This window comes from Onthophagus taurus, chromosome 6, assembly GCF_036711975.1.
Source record: "Onthophagus taurus isolate NC chromosome 6, IU_Otau_3.0, whole genome shotgun sequence".
NCBI lineage: Eukaryota > Metazoa > Arthropoda > Insecta > Coleoptera > Scarabaeidae > Onthophagus > Onthophagus taurus.
In genome coordinates this window covers 29,062,076-29,078,859 of record NC_091971.1, presented here as the reverse complement: position 1 = coordinate 29,078,859, position 16,784 = coordinate 29,062,076, and the positions used below count along the sequence as shown (strand labels likewise).

Genomic DNA, 16,784 nt, shown 5'->3' with positions numbered 1-16,784 from the left:
TGTGCCTTACTAGTAGATGGGAAAATAATTATAAGAGGTAATGTCATTCGTGACTTGAAAGATTGTTTTGAGAGACCTATCAAATCATCTTACCTAAATATTTTTAAATCAATTTCTACTGATTCATCGTACATCAAAACCTGCCCAGTAAATAATATAAAATGTAAACTTGTAACCATAAAGTATAAAACTGAAGTTATATTTGTACCTATTCTACATACTTTACAAAACGCTTTTTACAGCTTTAATAAAATAAGAAATTGCTAGTTGGGGTACGTATACCACAGCATGAAAAGCGGCGAACACCCTTATTTTTTCGGGTTTATTTAAAAACCACCCTATCGATTTTGATGGCGTTAAATATACTTCTAGTGCATTCAAAAATATTAGTTAAGTGTTTTTTCTGATTCGTCATAGATCAAACTCAACCATGTTACGAGGGTTAACATGTAACTAGGGCCTGGTAACTTTTTTACGTCAAATACTAAATCCTGTTTAGATAAATAATATTGAAGATATCGATAAAATTTCAAAAAGGGGTAAATTTGAAAGCCCTCCATGTTTTGATGAGTTACTTCTTACAATAAACGCTGTCATAAAATTATATACGAAGCAATAGGAAAAGGGTTGTCATTAACTCCAGACTGGAAAATTAAGCAAAGATAGTTTGGAGAATCAATTTTCTATAGAGACAACGCGTGGGGTATTCAAAAAATCGTTATAACGTTACCAGCTCAAAAACTGTATTAAATGTGGAAGCAACATTGATACAAGAATCAAACACCTCTACATCCGAAAGTGCATCCTTGGTAAAAATTAGCGACCGACAGTGAGGAAGAATTTTTAATACAACCAATGTTAGAAAATTATGCTATGATGTATTTCGCCGGCTATACACGATGTTTCTGTAAGTCGTTACATAATTTTAATCACAAATACTAGCGCAAAAATGATGATGAATTAGATCGACTGCTAACCGCGGCAAACGAATGGTGTATTGCCAACGAATTGTGTTTAAATAAAGACAAAACGGTCCAATCATTGTTCAGTCGTTAGACAAAATTATATAAATTTAAATGAGCTATCCTCTACTAAATTACTGGGGATAACAGTGAGTCCTGCCGACTTGAATTTTGAGGCTCATACGGTGGTTATTGGTAGGAAAATTGCGAATTCTGTGTCGGCTGAGGTGGCCAGAACCTCTTATTTCGCGCTCATTCACTCAATTTTGAATTATTGTGTCATTGCTAGGGGTGGTAGTCCAGCTAGTGGCCATATATTTGGCTTGCAGCGCAAGGCGGTGAGGATCATTGCTAAACTCAACTATACAGATGACTGCCGACACGCTTTCAGACAACTTGATATTTTGACACTATCATCTTTGTTTATACTTGAGTGTCTTCTGTACTGTTACCATAACAAAGACAATTACAGCACGCATGCAGACGTGCATAGTTATGGGACCAGAAACCGTGAAAACATTTACGTTGATTTTTGTCGACTGAGTAGAACACAAAAAAGTCACATATATATTGCACAAATCTTATTTAATAATTGCCCATGGGCATTAGATCTTTGCAACAAAATAAATTTTAAAATGTCATAAGAGCGTTTTCGTTGAGGTATGCGTTCTATTCAGTTGAGGAATATCTGAAAGACAGGATTGTAATTGAGATTTGATTGTTGATTGTGAATTTACTTATTGTATTAAATTATATATGACGAGTGTAAGCCCTGGCATATAACACAATAAACTTATTATTATTATTATAACAATTTTTGGTCTAAAGCTATAAATGGTTAATATTCTTCAAAATCCTTAAATATTTTCAACATGGTTTGTCTTAGAGAGATTAAATTTCGCAAACAGTGCAATGTTATCATAAGAAATCGTTTAAGATCACTTTTGAAAATACCCGGTTTCAATGCTATACAGGGGATGTCCACAGAGGTTATTTCCTTAAAACATTTTTATTTTGTCGTAAACCCTTAAATTTTCTAACATATTTAGAGATTTTTGATTAGGCGCATCGTTTTCGAGTTATTCGCAATCTGTCAAATCATTACCCAACGTAGTGTAAAATCTGGATTTTCGTCAGTCCAATTATGAGGATTTCTCAAATTAATGGTCATCTGTGAAAAGTATTTTTTCTAAAAATGCAGCATCAATAGTCTAGCAAAACTGTACTCGCAACGGATGATCAGCAATTTTTAATTCTTGTATTGTTGACAAGTGGTATGGATACAATTGCTGTTCGTGTGGCACACGCCAAGCAGTACTTTTGGATATTCCGAAATGTCCGAAATTATTAATATCAACAGTACTACCAATGCTATGATCTGCCAAAAAATCCAAAATGTTTTCTTCTAGTTTGGGTATACGAACTGACTTCTGATATTACATTAGAAAACAAATTTTTGAACGTTAGTAACAATAAAGTTACATACAGTGTGACCCGTTTGAAAGCGGAACACCCTCGTAAAATTTGTATTTATTATCCGATTTCGATAATTTTTTTTTTAATTGTAGAGCGTAAAAAACTGTATCTTGGGACAAAGAGTGATATTTTTCTTAAAAAAACAAGGCCTACTATTTCACTTTTTAGGTGCTAAAAATAAAGAAATCATATTAGGAAATTTTTTACAAAAAATCTGAGTACACCACTGCATTAAGCGCCTTTTGAAATGGGCATATACCAAATCTCATCAAAAATGGTTACAAATCAACACCGTTACAGATAATTGAAAAATACAATATTTTATAAATTTATTTGATCAGATGGAGTAAACCATGACAAAAAAGGAAATAAAATACAGAGAATAATACAAAACTATTTAACAATATTTAACAGAAATTCAAGAAATTGAAGAAAAAAACAACATTCAAGGTATTAATAGAAAATAAAAACTAGTTAAATGTCTGTTGCTTCCACCAATCCACCGTTAAGTTCGATACATTTATTGTACCTTCTTCGTGCATTCATTGTTACATTTCTCAGTTGCTCTGGGGTAATGTCTGCACATGCCTGAACTATTCTAGCACGCAGTTCATCTAGCGACTGTGTCCTTGACCTGTAAACTTTCTGTTTAAGGATTCCCCAAAGAAAAAAGTCGAGTGGTGTCAAATCAGGAGATCTTGGCGGCCATTCAATAAGATGACTATTTCTTCCTATCCATCGATTTTCAAAATTTTCATTTAACCAACGCTTTACCACTACTGCGTTATGCACGGGAGACCCATCTAATTGAAATTTTATATTCGCACATACCAGAGGTGGTAAATTGTTTAGCGCATTCGAAAACTCATTTCTTAAGAAATACAAAAATTTTGTTGAATTTAAATTGCCCTCAAAGAAAAATGGACCAATAATTTTGTTGTCAAGTATTCCGCACCACACATTTATTTTATGCGAATACTGTCGCCTTGCGTTGATGATCCACTCTGGATTTTCTGTGCACCAATACCTTGAATTTTGCGATGACACCACGCCATTTGTTGTAAACGTGGCCTCATCGCTAAACAAAATTTCCCTTAAAAAGTTTCTGTTTTCCAAGTATTCACCTTGAGCCCATAAACAGAATTCTAGTCTTCTCTCTTCGTCTCTTGGTTCAAGAGTGTGTAGAAATTTTGGTTTATAGGGTTTAATTTTATTTTTTGTAAGGCACCTTCTAATACATTCTCTTGGAATATTTAAATCTATGGCAGCCGTTCTCAAACTCGAATGAGGGTTATTATGAAAATATTCCACTATTTGATTATTATTTCTAATTTCCCGACGTGGATTTTGAACTTTTAGAATTTGTTTTGATACACTGCCTGTATCGTTGAATACCTTATTTACCCGGTGAACGGTGCTAGCACTAACCGGAGGCATATCTGGATGCCTGTTATTAAATTCTATAGCCGCTTTTCTTTTCGAAAGAATATTATCGCCAACAAGGCGTACAATTTCAACTTTGTGTCTAACACTTAGTCGTTCCATAATTACACCACTAAATTGCACACTTTTTATAAAATTTTTATAAGCACAAAACTGACAGAAGTAATGCTTTAAATCACTTTCATAGAATTCAATTCTTTTTTTTTATTTCCATGGTTTACTAGATAACTATTTTTTTATTTCCATGGTTACAAATGTAAATAGTTTTTGTATTATTGGCTGTATTTTATTTCCTTTTTTGTCATGGTTTACTCCATCTGATCAAATAAATTCATAAAATATTGTATTTTTCAATTATCTGTAACTGTGTTAATTTGTAACCATTTTTGATGAAATTTGGTATATGCCCATTTCAAAAGGTGCTTAATGCAGTGGTGTACTCAGATTTTTTGTAAAAAATTTCCTAATATGATTTCTTCATTTTTAGCACCTAAAAAGTGAAATAGTAGGCCTTGGTTTTTTTAAAAAAAATACCACTCTTTGTCGTAAGGTACAGTTTTTTACACTCTACAATTAAAAAAAAAATTATCGAAATCGGATAATAAATACAAATTTTACGAGGGTGTTCCGCTTTCAAACGGGTCACACTGTATATGGTATATTACGGAGGTATATTAAAATTATAAACTTACGTCAAAATTTTCAATTAAACGATATTACATCAGACGTTAGAAGCAAAATTAACATTAAATATTAAAATCGTAACACGCTAAACAACACAGTCAACATGTTAAAAAACTTTGTATGGTTGAGGTTAAGTGAAAACACGTTTTAAAATTTTAACAGGTTACATGAATGAAAATCAGAATAAAGTTACCAGATTAAAAATTAAATATCACTAAAATGTTGAATAAATATAAATTCAAACGAACGCACAAACCACACAGAAACATAAAAAACATACAAAAGGCCTTGAAATGATCAAATTCTTATGTTTATCCCTGTTTGGAAATTTTAGACACGAATAAAGTGGAGTTTACATGGGTAGATATAATTTGTTCATTTAAATTAATGATATTGGATTATTATTTATAAATTTGTTAATCTCGTATGATTTCAGAAGCTCAATTAGATAGCTCTTTTGTAGATTATGTAAAAGATAATCTACAACTACTAACTACTACTAACTGGATATTTCTTCTTCTTGGCCGAATATCGTGATGTGTTTCAAATTATGTTTCCTTTGTATTTTTGTTGTTAGTTTATTTATATAACATAGTTAGTCCATATGTTGTGGGTAACCGTTTTTGTGTGAAATTTGTTGCATGATGTGGATTTGCTTTCCAAATTTTTCTGAAGAATGTTCCGATGTCATGGCTTTGTGTACATAGCACGGAAGCTTGAAATTTTTTGTGAAAAGTCACGAAAGGAGTTTCGGTTGGTTTCCTATAGATATCCAATGTCAATTTCAATTCCAATTTTGAAAATAAATAAATAAATAAAAATCACCGAAGTATACGAAAACAAATTTTTCAATTTACTATTACCCTTCACGGTGAAATGGACATAACCAATAATAATAATTTTAATAGTTGCTTTATTGCTTTACTTACAATTTGTATAGATACCTACGATTAATGAAAATATTTTAAAATCTAGGTTGTATATTTTTGCGAATAACTCGAAAACGATGAGTCTAATCTAAAATTTCTAAGAGTGAAAATTATTTTAAAAAGAAATAGGCTTTCAGAATCAGTTGGAACCTTTGTGAAACCCCTGTCACATTGATCCCACGGTTGCATATTTTCAAAAGTGATCTTAAACGATTTCTCATGATAACATTATACTAAAACAAACCATATTGAAAATATTTAAGATGTTTAAAGATTTCTTAACTTTGAAGGCCCATATCTTAACCATTTATAGATTTAGATCAAACATTTTTACACGAATCGACATCATTTTTGCGCTAGTACACTGAAAAAAATGTTGTTCATAATATCAATGAACAGTGGTTGTTGACTGATTTTCATTGTCTCAATGAAGTTTTTCGTTGACGCAATGAAGATTTGTTCATAGACTAAAACCCCTGTTTATCAATATTATGAACGCATATTCATTAACACAATGAAATATAATCATTGTAGTAATGAAGACTTTTCATTGGCTCAAAGAAGTTTTTTGTAATTACAATGAAGGTGTTCATCAAACTTTACATGGTATTAACGACTATTAGTCATTGATATAATGTAAAGACTTCATTGTATTAAAGAAGAAGTGTCATCAGTGCAGTGATTTTAACTGCTAAAAATATTGTTCTTTATATCAATGAATAACATTCATCAATCACAAGCCTACACCGCTGTAGTCCGCGAATTAAAGTCAGCGATTTCGTTATCGTCAGACCACTGCGCTATCTATAAAATATTATAACCATAATCACGTTAACTCGTCGCATTGTCACATCTTTAACAGTGATAGTTGAGTGAAGAAGTGTGTATTTTTCCAAAAATATATAGTATCTACAGGTAAGACAAAAATAGCTATCTAACGCTTTTCGTTTTGTTATCAACTTTTTTTTTTTCAGCTTGTAGTGGTTTATAGGTAGCTTTACCTATTAAACTAATTGCAAACTATTTTTTTTTTTTTGAAATTGAAGTGTATTTGATTTTAGATTGACATGGATTTCAAATCAGCGTTTAATAGCAACGATGGGTTGCTGAAAGGATGGGACAGAGTTTGGCAAAAAGTCTATACTTTTTTAAACTCAGAAAACCATGTCAAAGACAAGTCAGTGAAAGTTCTGATTGGGAGGCTTGCTGACATCACAATCTCTGAAAGTAAGTCAAATTGTTACAAAGACCATTTACTTTATTGTAAAATTAAAATTTTGCCGTTTTGTTTGTAACAAAATTGTCAAGTTTTTTATTATTTATGGTTTCACAAATGGACGTAATGCTGCTTTAATTTGGGCGCTACATGGCTATTTGGTGCCCACAGCCAAAAGTGTCAGGAAAGATGTGACAGGAAAAAAGTCAACCACTAGATACACCATCAAAGATTCGCAGGAAGCAGTAATATTTGTTGGTGGTAGGCTTAGTGAAGTAGAAGACCGGATACACCATCTTCGAAAAACCAAAAAGTCGCTGCAACCATCGATATATGGTATCGGTAAAAGTATTTTTGAAATCGAAGAAATATTTATTCAATTTGACGATATTCGTTATAAATGTACAAACATCATCAGGGCTCTAGACATTTGTTTCAAAATAATGTATTTGTTGAATTTAGAGTTCCCTCAGGAGAGCGAAATGTTTTTTAGTTTTTTAGAATTTTATTTTTTTAGGCTCAATACGGCATGTAAGTACCCTAAGGTACAAATTTTTAACAATTATTTGATGAGTGTAATGGAATAAAAGAGACTGTAGCTTTTATGTAACTGCAACTTTTATGTAGATTTATTTTGTTCAAATTTTGTAATCATTAGAGCAATAAAATAATAGTATACAGCCTGATTCAGAGTAAGCGCCTTATTTTTTTTTAGCCACACTATGGGTACTACTTTCAAAATATTTGGCAGTAATATGTTTTAAGACATTCTCTACACGATGGTGATACCAGATTTTCAATTGGACGAATTATTTCAAAATGGCAACTGTCAACTTTTTTTTTTAAATGGAATGCCAAATTTTTTTTTTATTATTGAGATCCTAAAAACATTCTTTTTACGACAGTATTTTGTTTTTCTTAAAAATTCATTTCTTTCCCCATCAAAAATCAACCTAACATTTTAATCTAGTAGCGCATGAATTTTTACAATCGATGTTATTTTTGTCCAAATATATAAATAAGTAGATGTTTATTACAAAATAAAGTTTAATTGTTTCTTTTGTGTCTAGCACTACTTGGTATTTGGACAAAAATAACATCGAGTGTAAAAAATTCACGCGCTACTAGATTAAAATGTGTGCTTTTTGATGGGGAAAGAAATGAATTTAAAAAAAAAACAAAATACTATCGTATAAAGAATGTGTTTAGGATCTCAAAAATAAAAAAAAAATTTTGGCATTCCATTTAAAAGAAAAAGTTGACAGTCGCCATTTTGAAATAATTCGTCCAATTGAAAATGTGGTATCACCATCGTGTAGAGAATGTCCTAAAACATATTACTGCCAAATATTTTGAAAGTAGTACCCATAGTGTGGCTAAAAAAAAATAAGGCGCTTACTCTGAATCAGGCTGTATATAAATTATTCTGCTGATTTCACACAAAATTATACCTTGTCAAAAACTATCACGGTCGAGTAGCGTTTTTTGTGACTCGTATAGATGTAGTCTTGAAACTTTGGTCTGTTCTCATAGTAATCATTCAAGTAATTATAATGATAACAATAAGAAACGGATAAATTTTGGAACTACATGTTATTCCCTAATATATGTACATCAGAAAACACAGTAGTACCTACATTGTATTAATGAAGACCACTTCATTGGTACAATGAAACAATTTTACTACATTAATGAATTCATTCATTGAATAAAGAAAAATAATTCATTAAGTCAAAGATTTGTTTCATTCTATTAATGAAAAACGTCAATGAAATATGTTCATTAAACAATGAAAAATTTTCATTAAATAATAAATATTGTTCATTAAACAATTAAAATTTTTCATTAAATAACGAATATTGGTCATTAAGCAAATGAATACATTTCATTGAGACAAAGACTTGTTTTCATTCGACAAATGAAAAGTTTCATTAGATCATGAATAAGTTCTTTATAATTTCATGAAAAATGTTCATCATTACAGTAAATCGATTTCATATAATTAATGTAACACTCTTCATTGAGACAATGAATTGGTTCATCGGCTGAAAATCCATAACTCAATTCATTGTCTCAATGTAGCTTTTCATTATATTAATGTACATTTTTGGTTCGGTGTATTTGTGATTAAAATTATGCCACGAATTATAGAAACACCCTGTATATCCCGGAGTCTTCCTATTCAAGCCCAAGACCCACCTCCAATATCTCTACTAAATCTCCTTCACCATCTTGTGTTGCTTTTACCCCCATCTTTCCGCTCCATACATTATCACACTCCTCACTAATCCATCAACTATTATATTCCGTCCGCACAAATCTTTTCTAAATATTCGTTCCCCCCTCCTCCATATTTGCCTCAAAAATCTTCTCACCTTTCTAAAACTCTTAATTTTTGCCTAATATGTACCCACACTCCACTATTCGTTCGAAAAGTACGTAAAGTTCTCTCCTTTCATTTCTCCGTTTGCCATCTCCCGCCATAGTAAAATTTTATAATTTTTCAACATTTACCTCCAAATCCTTCGCCTCATGTCTCCATAGATCTTATCGTCCCTTTCAACTCATTAGCCATTGTTGCAATCATCACCAAATCATTTGCATGTGCCAATGAATGTATCTATTCTGCACATCCCACTGCTGCCACGGCCGTGAAACCCGTCGTACTTAAATAAATACATAATTCCACATCACGCAGTGTATGATTTGACTTAATTTTGATTAATATCACGAACTTTTTTTCATCTCTAGTTGTGAATATAGCATTTCGTATTGCATTTGCGTATTAGCATGGCCTGTCTAATAGTGTTAAACCACATGTTTGTTTTAGTTCCTCTCTGTGCATGATGTAATTTTGACATTTGCACAAGATATAGTCTACAGTTTCACTCCCCTCACATCTACATTAAATGTCAGAGGCCAGAATAAATATTTTCGACTTTTTCTTTATAGAGCTATGCTTCGACAGGAAGTATTCCATATTGTAATTAATTTTTCATCAAGGGGGAGCATTATCAACTATGTCAGGTGTATATTAGTAGGTTATTATACACTTTTCACTGTTATCCCATCTCTTTTGACAAATTTCTATTAATTTAATGCCAAGGATTGTACTCATTGTATTTTTCTTTTTCCATCTTTTCTTTTCTATCTTCTGGTAATTTCAAGGTCCAATTGTAAGACCCCAGCGAGGACTTGCAGGGTATCCTTGGAAACCGTCCGGCACACGGGAACCATGTTCCTATGGGAATATTCCATAGCAGAGTTTGAACCCGTCTGATAAAATAAATATTATTATTCAATATTGATCACCACACAGAAACCCGCTAACTCACTATACCTAAAAATAGATTATTACTGTTATAAGAATAGGACAACATTCATATATCAGTATTCCCTAATTCCCATTCTGTACGGAGTATTCGTTTTAGTTTTCCATCTATTGTAAGTATTTTTCTTTTCTGTTGCAATAGATATTCAAGATAATTATCTTTCGAATCTATGGTAACTCCCATTCACGGAATTGACTACCAAAGTCGGGTTTCTCGTCAAGAGTCTGCTCCAATCATTATAAATAAATCATCAGCGTATGCTGCTAATGCTTTTATTCAATCGGGGTTCGGGGTCTGCACCGCCAGAAGCTCGTTCAAGACCATGTTCCAAAATCTTGGACCTAGTACCGCGCAATGTGGGCAATCCATTTTGAGCTTAAACAGCTCCTCTCCAGTATTGCTTCTAAACACTATTCTCCTGTCCGTAAACTGATCTAATTGTTTTATATATTCTTGGTGACACAGCTATTTCCGACAGACTCTTTATTGCCGAATGCCACAGCAATATCCAATAGTACTCCTGAAATATACTTATGGTTATTTTTACTTACAAACTCGCCTAGATCGTTGATCGCATCAACGGTACATCGACCACCCAGGAATCCGCTACGGTTAATAGTTTCTGTACCGGATTGCTCGTAGTAAGGCCTAATTCTTTTACCCAAGAGCTTCCCCATTACTGGCATTAAAAATATAGTTCTGTAGGACTTAGGGTTGCTTTATTGCCCTTTCTCGGTTTGTTTAGTTAATCTAGTTCTGGGGGAAATACCCACTCCTAAAGCTCTATAATTATCTGTGGGCAGGTTTCATATGTAATAACCAACATGTTTCGGTCAAGAGGGATTCTTGATCGTCATCACATTTGGCCATTTCGACGATCGCCATTTGCGAAGTTGTTTGAGCTGTTTCCTGGTTTTTGGGGCAAAAACGTTTGGCCGCCTATTCGTCGGATACGATTAATCCGTTTGGTCCATCTTAAAGCAAAAATCTTGCTTTAACAGGAACACAATACGTCACCGTTTAAGCACTCAAAACGTTTAAGGCTCTGGTACGCGTCTGTGATGAGATTACGAGTAAAGAAATGTATTGAAGCAAATAATAGCAAATTTATTGCTATTTTATTGAATTGTGTGGTAGTTATAGCTTATTGAAGTACCTAACAGAAGTACGGGATCTTTTTGAATACCCTGTAGGGGAGAGTCGGTTAAAACAGGATGGTAAGGTAAAACTGGATACCGTCGTTTTCTCAACAACGAGTAGAGCCATCCACATAAAATATATAACCTAATAAAATAATCTATTTATAATAACCTATTTAATCTAATATTTACCTGTCCAGTTTGAACAACAGGAGGAGTAATTATAATGTTATCCATTTCCTGTGGAATAAGTGGCACATAATATTTAGTTTTATCTAATTTTTGACCTCTAATAGGTGGTGGTTGTGAAACCGTTAAATCTTCGCATAAAACTTTATACATTAAAGTTGTTTGATAAGTACTTTTTTCACCATCCTCATTCGGCGATGTTAACTTTTTAAATTCCGATCGAATAAAATTTATGTAATAATCTCTTATGGATTTTTTAAAACAAATATCAGTTTCGCTTAATTCATAATACTCGTCTAATGGTGCTTTATATTTTTCTTGTCTTGCAAAAATTGTTCGACATCTAAAAATGATTGGTATTTATTATGATTATTAAAATAATTAAATAGAAACTTTATTTACAATTGCTTATTTCTATACGGCCGTATTGACTGTTGAGTATCGTTCGGAAAAGCAATCAAATCGTTACAATTTTTATCTATAACCGCTTTATTATTAACAGTAATTCCTTTGTGAAGACTAATGTTGGTATTAAATTTCAAGTTTTGGCAATGTTTTCCGACTTCTTTAATATAATTCGGTTTTAAACCAGGATTTAGTTGCGGTTTTGGATACTTAGTTGAAGATATCACATCTAACTTAACAACCATTTTACTTTCACCGATTACTTTACAATCATTCTTTGTTTTCATCATGTTATAATCATAGTATAATAAATTAAATACAACTTCGATTTCAACTGACCCGATTTCAGTCGGTTGAATATTAATTAAAATTTCCAATTTTTCAGTCGGTTCCAAGGAGAATATTTCTTTTGCTAAATAAACATTAGGAGCTTTTACATATTGAACAATTATCGGGAGATTTTTAGATTTGTTGGTTAATAATAATACTCGTTTCACGCATTTATTAACATCCATCCGTTTTATATTGATTTCATCAGGTATTATATCAACTCCTGGTACTTCTGCCGTTGCATAAAGATGTACTCTTGTAAATTCATTTGGAGCATCAGGACTTAAAGTTTGCAACATCCCAGTATTTGATAGGATTGAATCGTATGTAAGTGATTCAGTAACTTAAAATTAAAAAGAATAATCTGTTAATTAGATTTAATTACAGTAAAACTTCGATATAACGGATTAATATGGTGAAGAAAGTGTCCGTTATATAAAAAATTTTGTTTGAATGAATAGTTTTAATGCATACACATTCGAACAGCTATCCACAGTTTTCAATGAAATATATACATATGTCGCAGGCAAATGGTTGTTTCAGGTAAATAGCTTAATATAAGGTAGGTTTCAGGTAAATAGCTATTTCAGTCTAAATTCTACTTTAAGGCAAATAGGATATGGCTAAAATATTTTCAGGCAAATATCTCTTTAAACCAACCCAACCCAACCCCAGGAATGCTTTATTTCTTTAAGAGAGTCCTGCACTTCATAGTCACCGTTTTCTGGGCAAGGGATGTCAAAATGCCAGTGCCTTCGAAATTCCAGTTCAGTACAAAAAGGTATACTTGTTTCAAAAATAAGATGATGTGCAATAGTAGATGCCATTCCAGCAACAAATTTTTGTATTTAGTTTTTAAGTCTTCTAGAAATAAATCGTTTATTTGTATTTTTATTAAACTTAATAAAAGTATATGAAACTGTTATGCATTTTTTGAAAATGATACGCAAATAATTTGACTCGTTTGCCACTGATTAGTGACTTTAATTTAAGAAAAGTATGTTGACAACGATAGGAACTACTTTATTTTATTGTGAAGAGGTACCTACTCTATACTGCATTCTTGTATCGAAGAAATGATATTTGCCTAAAACAAGCTTAGACAGATACTATTTGTCTTGTCCAATAGTTGAATTAAAATTTCTCTTAATATACTTTTTGATGTTGTTTTATTTTATTTTAATTGTCCTAATCGATTTCGACCACTTGGTCGTCCTCAGAAGACGTCTACATAACGTACAATTAAATTAAAATTAAATATAATATAATAATACAAATAAACTTACGTCAGAAACGGTACACATAAATTAAAAAATTCTCCAACATGAATATTTTTTAGGTATTATCTGTATTTTCACGTGTTATAACAGTGCGGTTGGAGGGTTGGAGTTATAGCGAGGTTATGTTAAAGTTGATAAACAGAACTTTGAGAGGTTGACCTTGATAATAATACAATATTAATTCAATGTAAAAAATCACATTTCACATAAACGAACTCAACTATCATCATTTTAGTTTTTGAATTTCTCGTTTGTAAGATAAGGGTCCTTTAAACATAGATATAGGGGTGTATATTGAGGTGTTATTTGGTCGTTTAAGATCGTTTTGTTTGGGTGTTTATGTATGAACTTATTTATTTCATATAATTCCATAATCTCCATAAAATTTCCCTTATCTAGTCGGTGTAAAATTTTACTATTTTTGTCTTCGTCGAAATCATGGTTTTGGAACATTAGGTGTCTTCCAAAATTTGAGTTCTCCTTTGTTTTGTGTTCTCGAATCCGTTGACTAAGATCTCTTCCTGTCTCTCCTATATAGATTGCTCCGCAAGTGTTACAATCTAACTGATAAATACCGCTTTTCTGCTGTTTTTATGTATGGTGAGATCAAGAAAATTTATAGAGCTATTTTCTTCTATTTCTATGGTGAAGTTAAGATTTTTATGTAATTTGTTGATGTAATTATGTAGGTCATAAATAACTATAAATTTCCTTGATCTCACCATACATAAAAACAATAAAAACTTGGAATTTTCAATATATCGCAAACCAACTCAGACTGATTGCATTATACCTTATAACTCATACCACGATGAATCGCAGAAATATGCTGCCTTTAGAGCGTACATTTGGAGAGCATTAAACTCAAGCCTAAAAGCAACAGAAACAGAAAAAGAACTTCTAATCATACAGCAGATCGCAATGAAAAATGATTTTCCGCAACATAGAATACATAAACTGATAAACAAAATACAACACAAAACCAATTTATATAATATCACTACTCTAACCAATGACACAAAAGTGAACGATACAACATATAGATCAATATCATTTCCTGGAAAAATTTCCCACAAAATTAAAAACGTATTTAAACAATACGATATATGTTTATCTTTTAAAACAAAAAATATTCTAAGAAATATTCTAATAAATAACAAAGACCAAACAAATCATTTGCAGAAAAGCGGTATTTATCAGTTAGATTGTAACACTTGCGGAGCAATCTATATAGGAGAGACAGGAAGAGATCTTAGTCAACGGATTCGAGAACACAAAACAAAGGAGAACTCAAATTTTGGAAGACACCTAATGTTCCAAAACCATGATTTCGACGAAGACAAAAATAGTAAAATTTTACACCGACTAGATAAGGGAAATTTTATGGAGATTATGGAATTATATGAAATAAATAAGTTCATACATAAACACCCAAACAAAACGATCTTAAACGACCAAATAACACCTCAATATACACCCCTATATCTATGTTTAAAGGACCCTTATCTTACAAACGAGAAATTCAAAAACTAAAATGATGATAGTTGAGTTCGTTTATGTGAAATGTGATTTTTTACATTGAATTAATATTGTATTATTATCAAGGTCAACCTCTCAAAGTTCTGTTTATCAACTTTAACATAACCTCGCTATAACTCCAACCCTCCAACCGCACTGTGTTATAACACGTGAAAATACAGATAATACCTAAAAAATATTCATGTTGGAGAATTTTTTAATTTATGTGTACCGTTTCTGACGTAAGTTTATTTGTATTATTATATTATATTTAATTTTAATTTAATTGTACGTTATGTAGACGTCTTCTGAGGACGACCAAGTGGTCGAAATCGATTAGGACAATTAAAATAAAATAAAACAACATCAAAAAGTATATTAAGAGAAATTTTAATTCAATTAACTATTTTGGTGAATATGGATAACTTTCGTGATATTGTCCAATAGTATTTGCCTAGACATTTAATGATAAAACTGTAACGCACTACTGTTTGCCTAGGCAGACAGCATCAGACTAGGAAAAAGCTATCTACCTGAAATAACCACTTGCCTGCAACACATACATCAATCTAATGCTGAATAACAACTAAAACTAGAATTAACGCTGGCATTAGAACTAACACTAGACCTACAATTAGAAACATTCGGGTTTAGCCCTGCGTATCTCAAAACGGCTAAACCCGAATATTTATAGTTCTATGTCTAGCTAGTGTTAGTTCTAGTTTTAGTTCAATGAAAAATATACAGCAATCTAACGCTGAATAACTACTAAACTAGTATAAAAACTAACACTAAACCTTAAACCAGAAACATTTCAGGGTTTAGCCTAGATTTAGTGTTTGTTCTGGTTTTAATTTTCATTCAGCGTTAGATTGTTATACAGGTTTAAAAAGAAAATCGCTGAAATAGGTAAAGAATAAAACCAAGGGGGACAACTTTTTATGCAAAAATTGACTCACTCACTTCAACCCCCCGCCGCCAGAAACCAACCTCTTAAAAATCTTAAATGGAAAGGGGTGTCAAGTGATACCTCATTTTAAAGGTCTTTTAAGGTACTACATGTTAGTATTTATTTTTTTTAAATTGATCGATTCGTTTTCGAAATTTTTGCGAAAATCTTTGTTTTGTATTTCCCGCTTTAATTAATGTTAAAAACTTTAATCACCTTCTTAAAAGCAAGAATAAGTAATCTTTTATTATTAATTTATAAAATTAAATTACCATGTTCATTTTTACAACGACCATTAATCCTTTATTATTTCGGAGCAATCCGAAATCTTTGATATTTAGGTTATTTTGACAATGATATACCTACGTTGGCTAGCTTGCCTGGCGTCTGTCAGAGATATTTAGAAAAAACGATTTCTGTTTCATTTTTCTTTTCTTTTAGGTTTATTTGGTTATTACTTAAACAACTTTTAACTGCATGAAACGTTCTATTTTATTTTCAGTTATTTAATTATGTACAAAAACTTTTTGCAGAGAAAATCAACCTAATAATTGTTCAAAGTGTTGTCCGTTATTAGCTAAACAATGGTACAACCGTTGTTCAAAACTACGGCGCACATTTTCAAAAACTTCCCTTTGAATTCCACGGCAAGCTCTGAAGAAGTTCTTCTAAATTTTGAGGTTGAGGGGTAAATACAACAGACTTTAAATGACCCCATAAAAAAAAGTCTAATGGCGTCAAATCTGGTGATCCATCTGTTTGGAAACGTATTATCTAACCACTGTCGTACTGGGAGAACATAGTCTTGTTGAAAATCTAATTCATTCTCATCAAGTAAGGCATTTTCTTCTCTATCCAACTGATTCTCGAGAGCTTCCGTAATTAGTGGATTGATAGTATTTTCTAACATATCCAAGTACACTTCGCCGTTT

General features: G+C 31.8%; 1 protein-coding gene across 1 annotated transcript in view; it reads right to left on the bottom strand.

The window, feature by feature from the left end:
- Positions 1-16,784, bottom strand: part of LOC111415991 (cilia and flagella-associated protein 47-like) — a 75,159-nt gene that overhangs the window by 34,785 nt on the left and 23,590 nt on the right. The window contains exons 8-9 of the mRNA XM_023047902.2: positions 11,773-12,448; positions 11,374-11,713 (exon numbers count right to left, since the gene is read on the bottom strand). Of these exons, the coding sequence (XP_022903670.2) occupies positions 11,374-11,713; positions 11,773-12,448 (1,016 nt within the window). The remainder of the gene's footprint in view (positions 1-11,373; positions 11,714-11,772; positions 12,449-16,784) is intronic.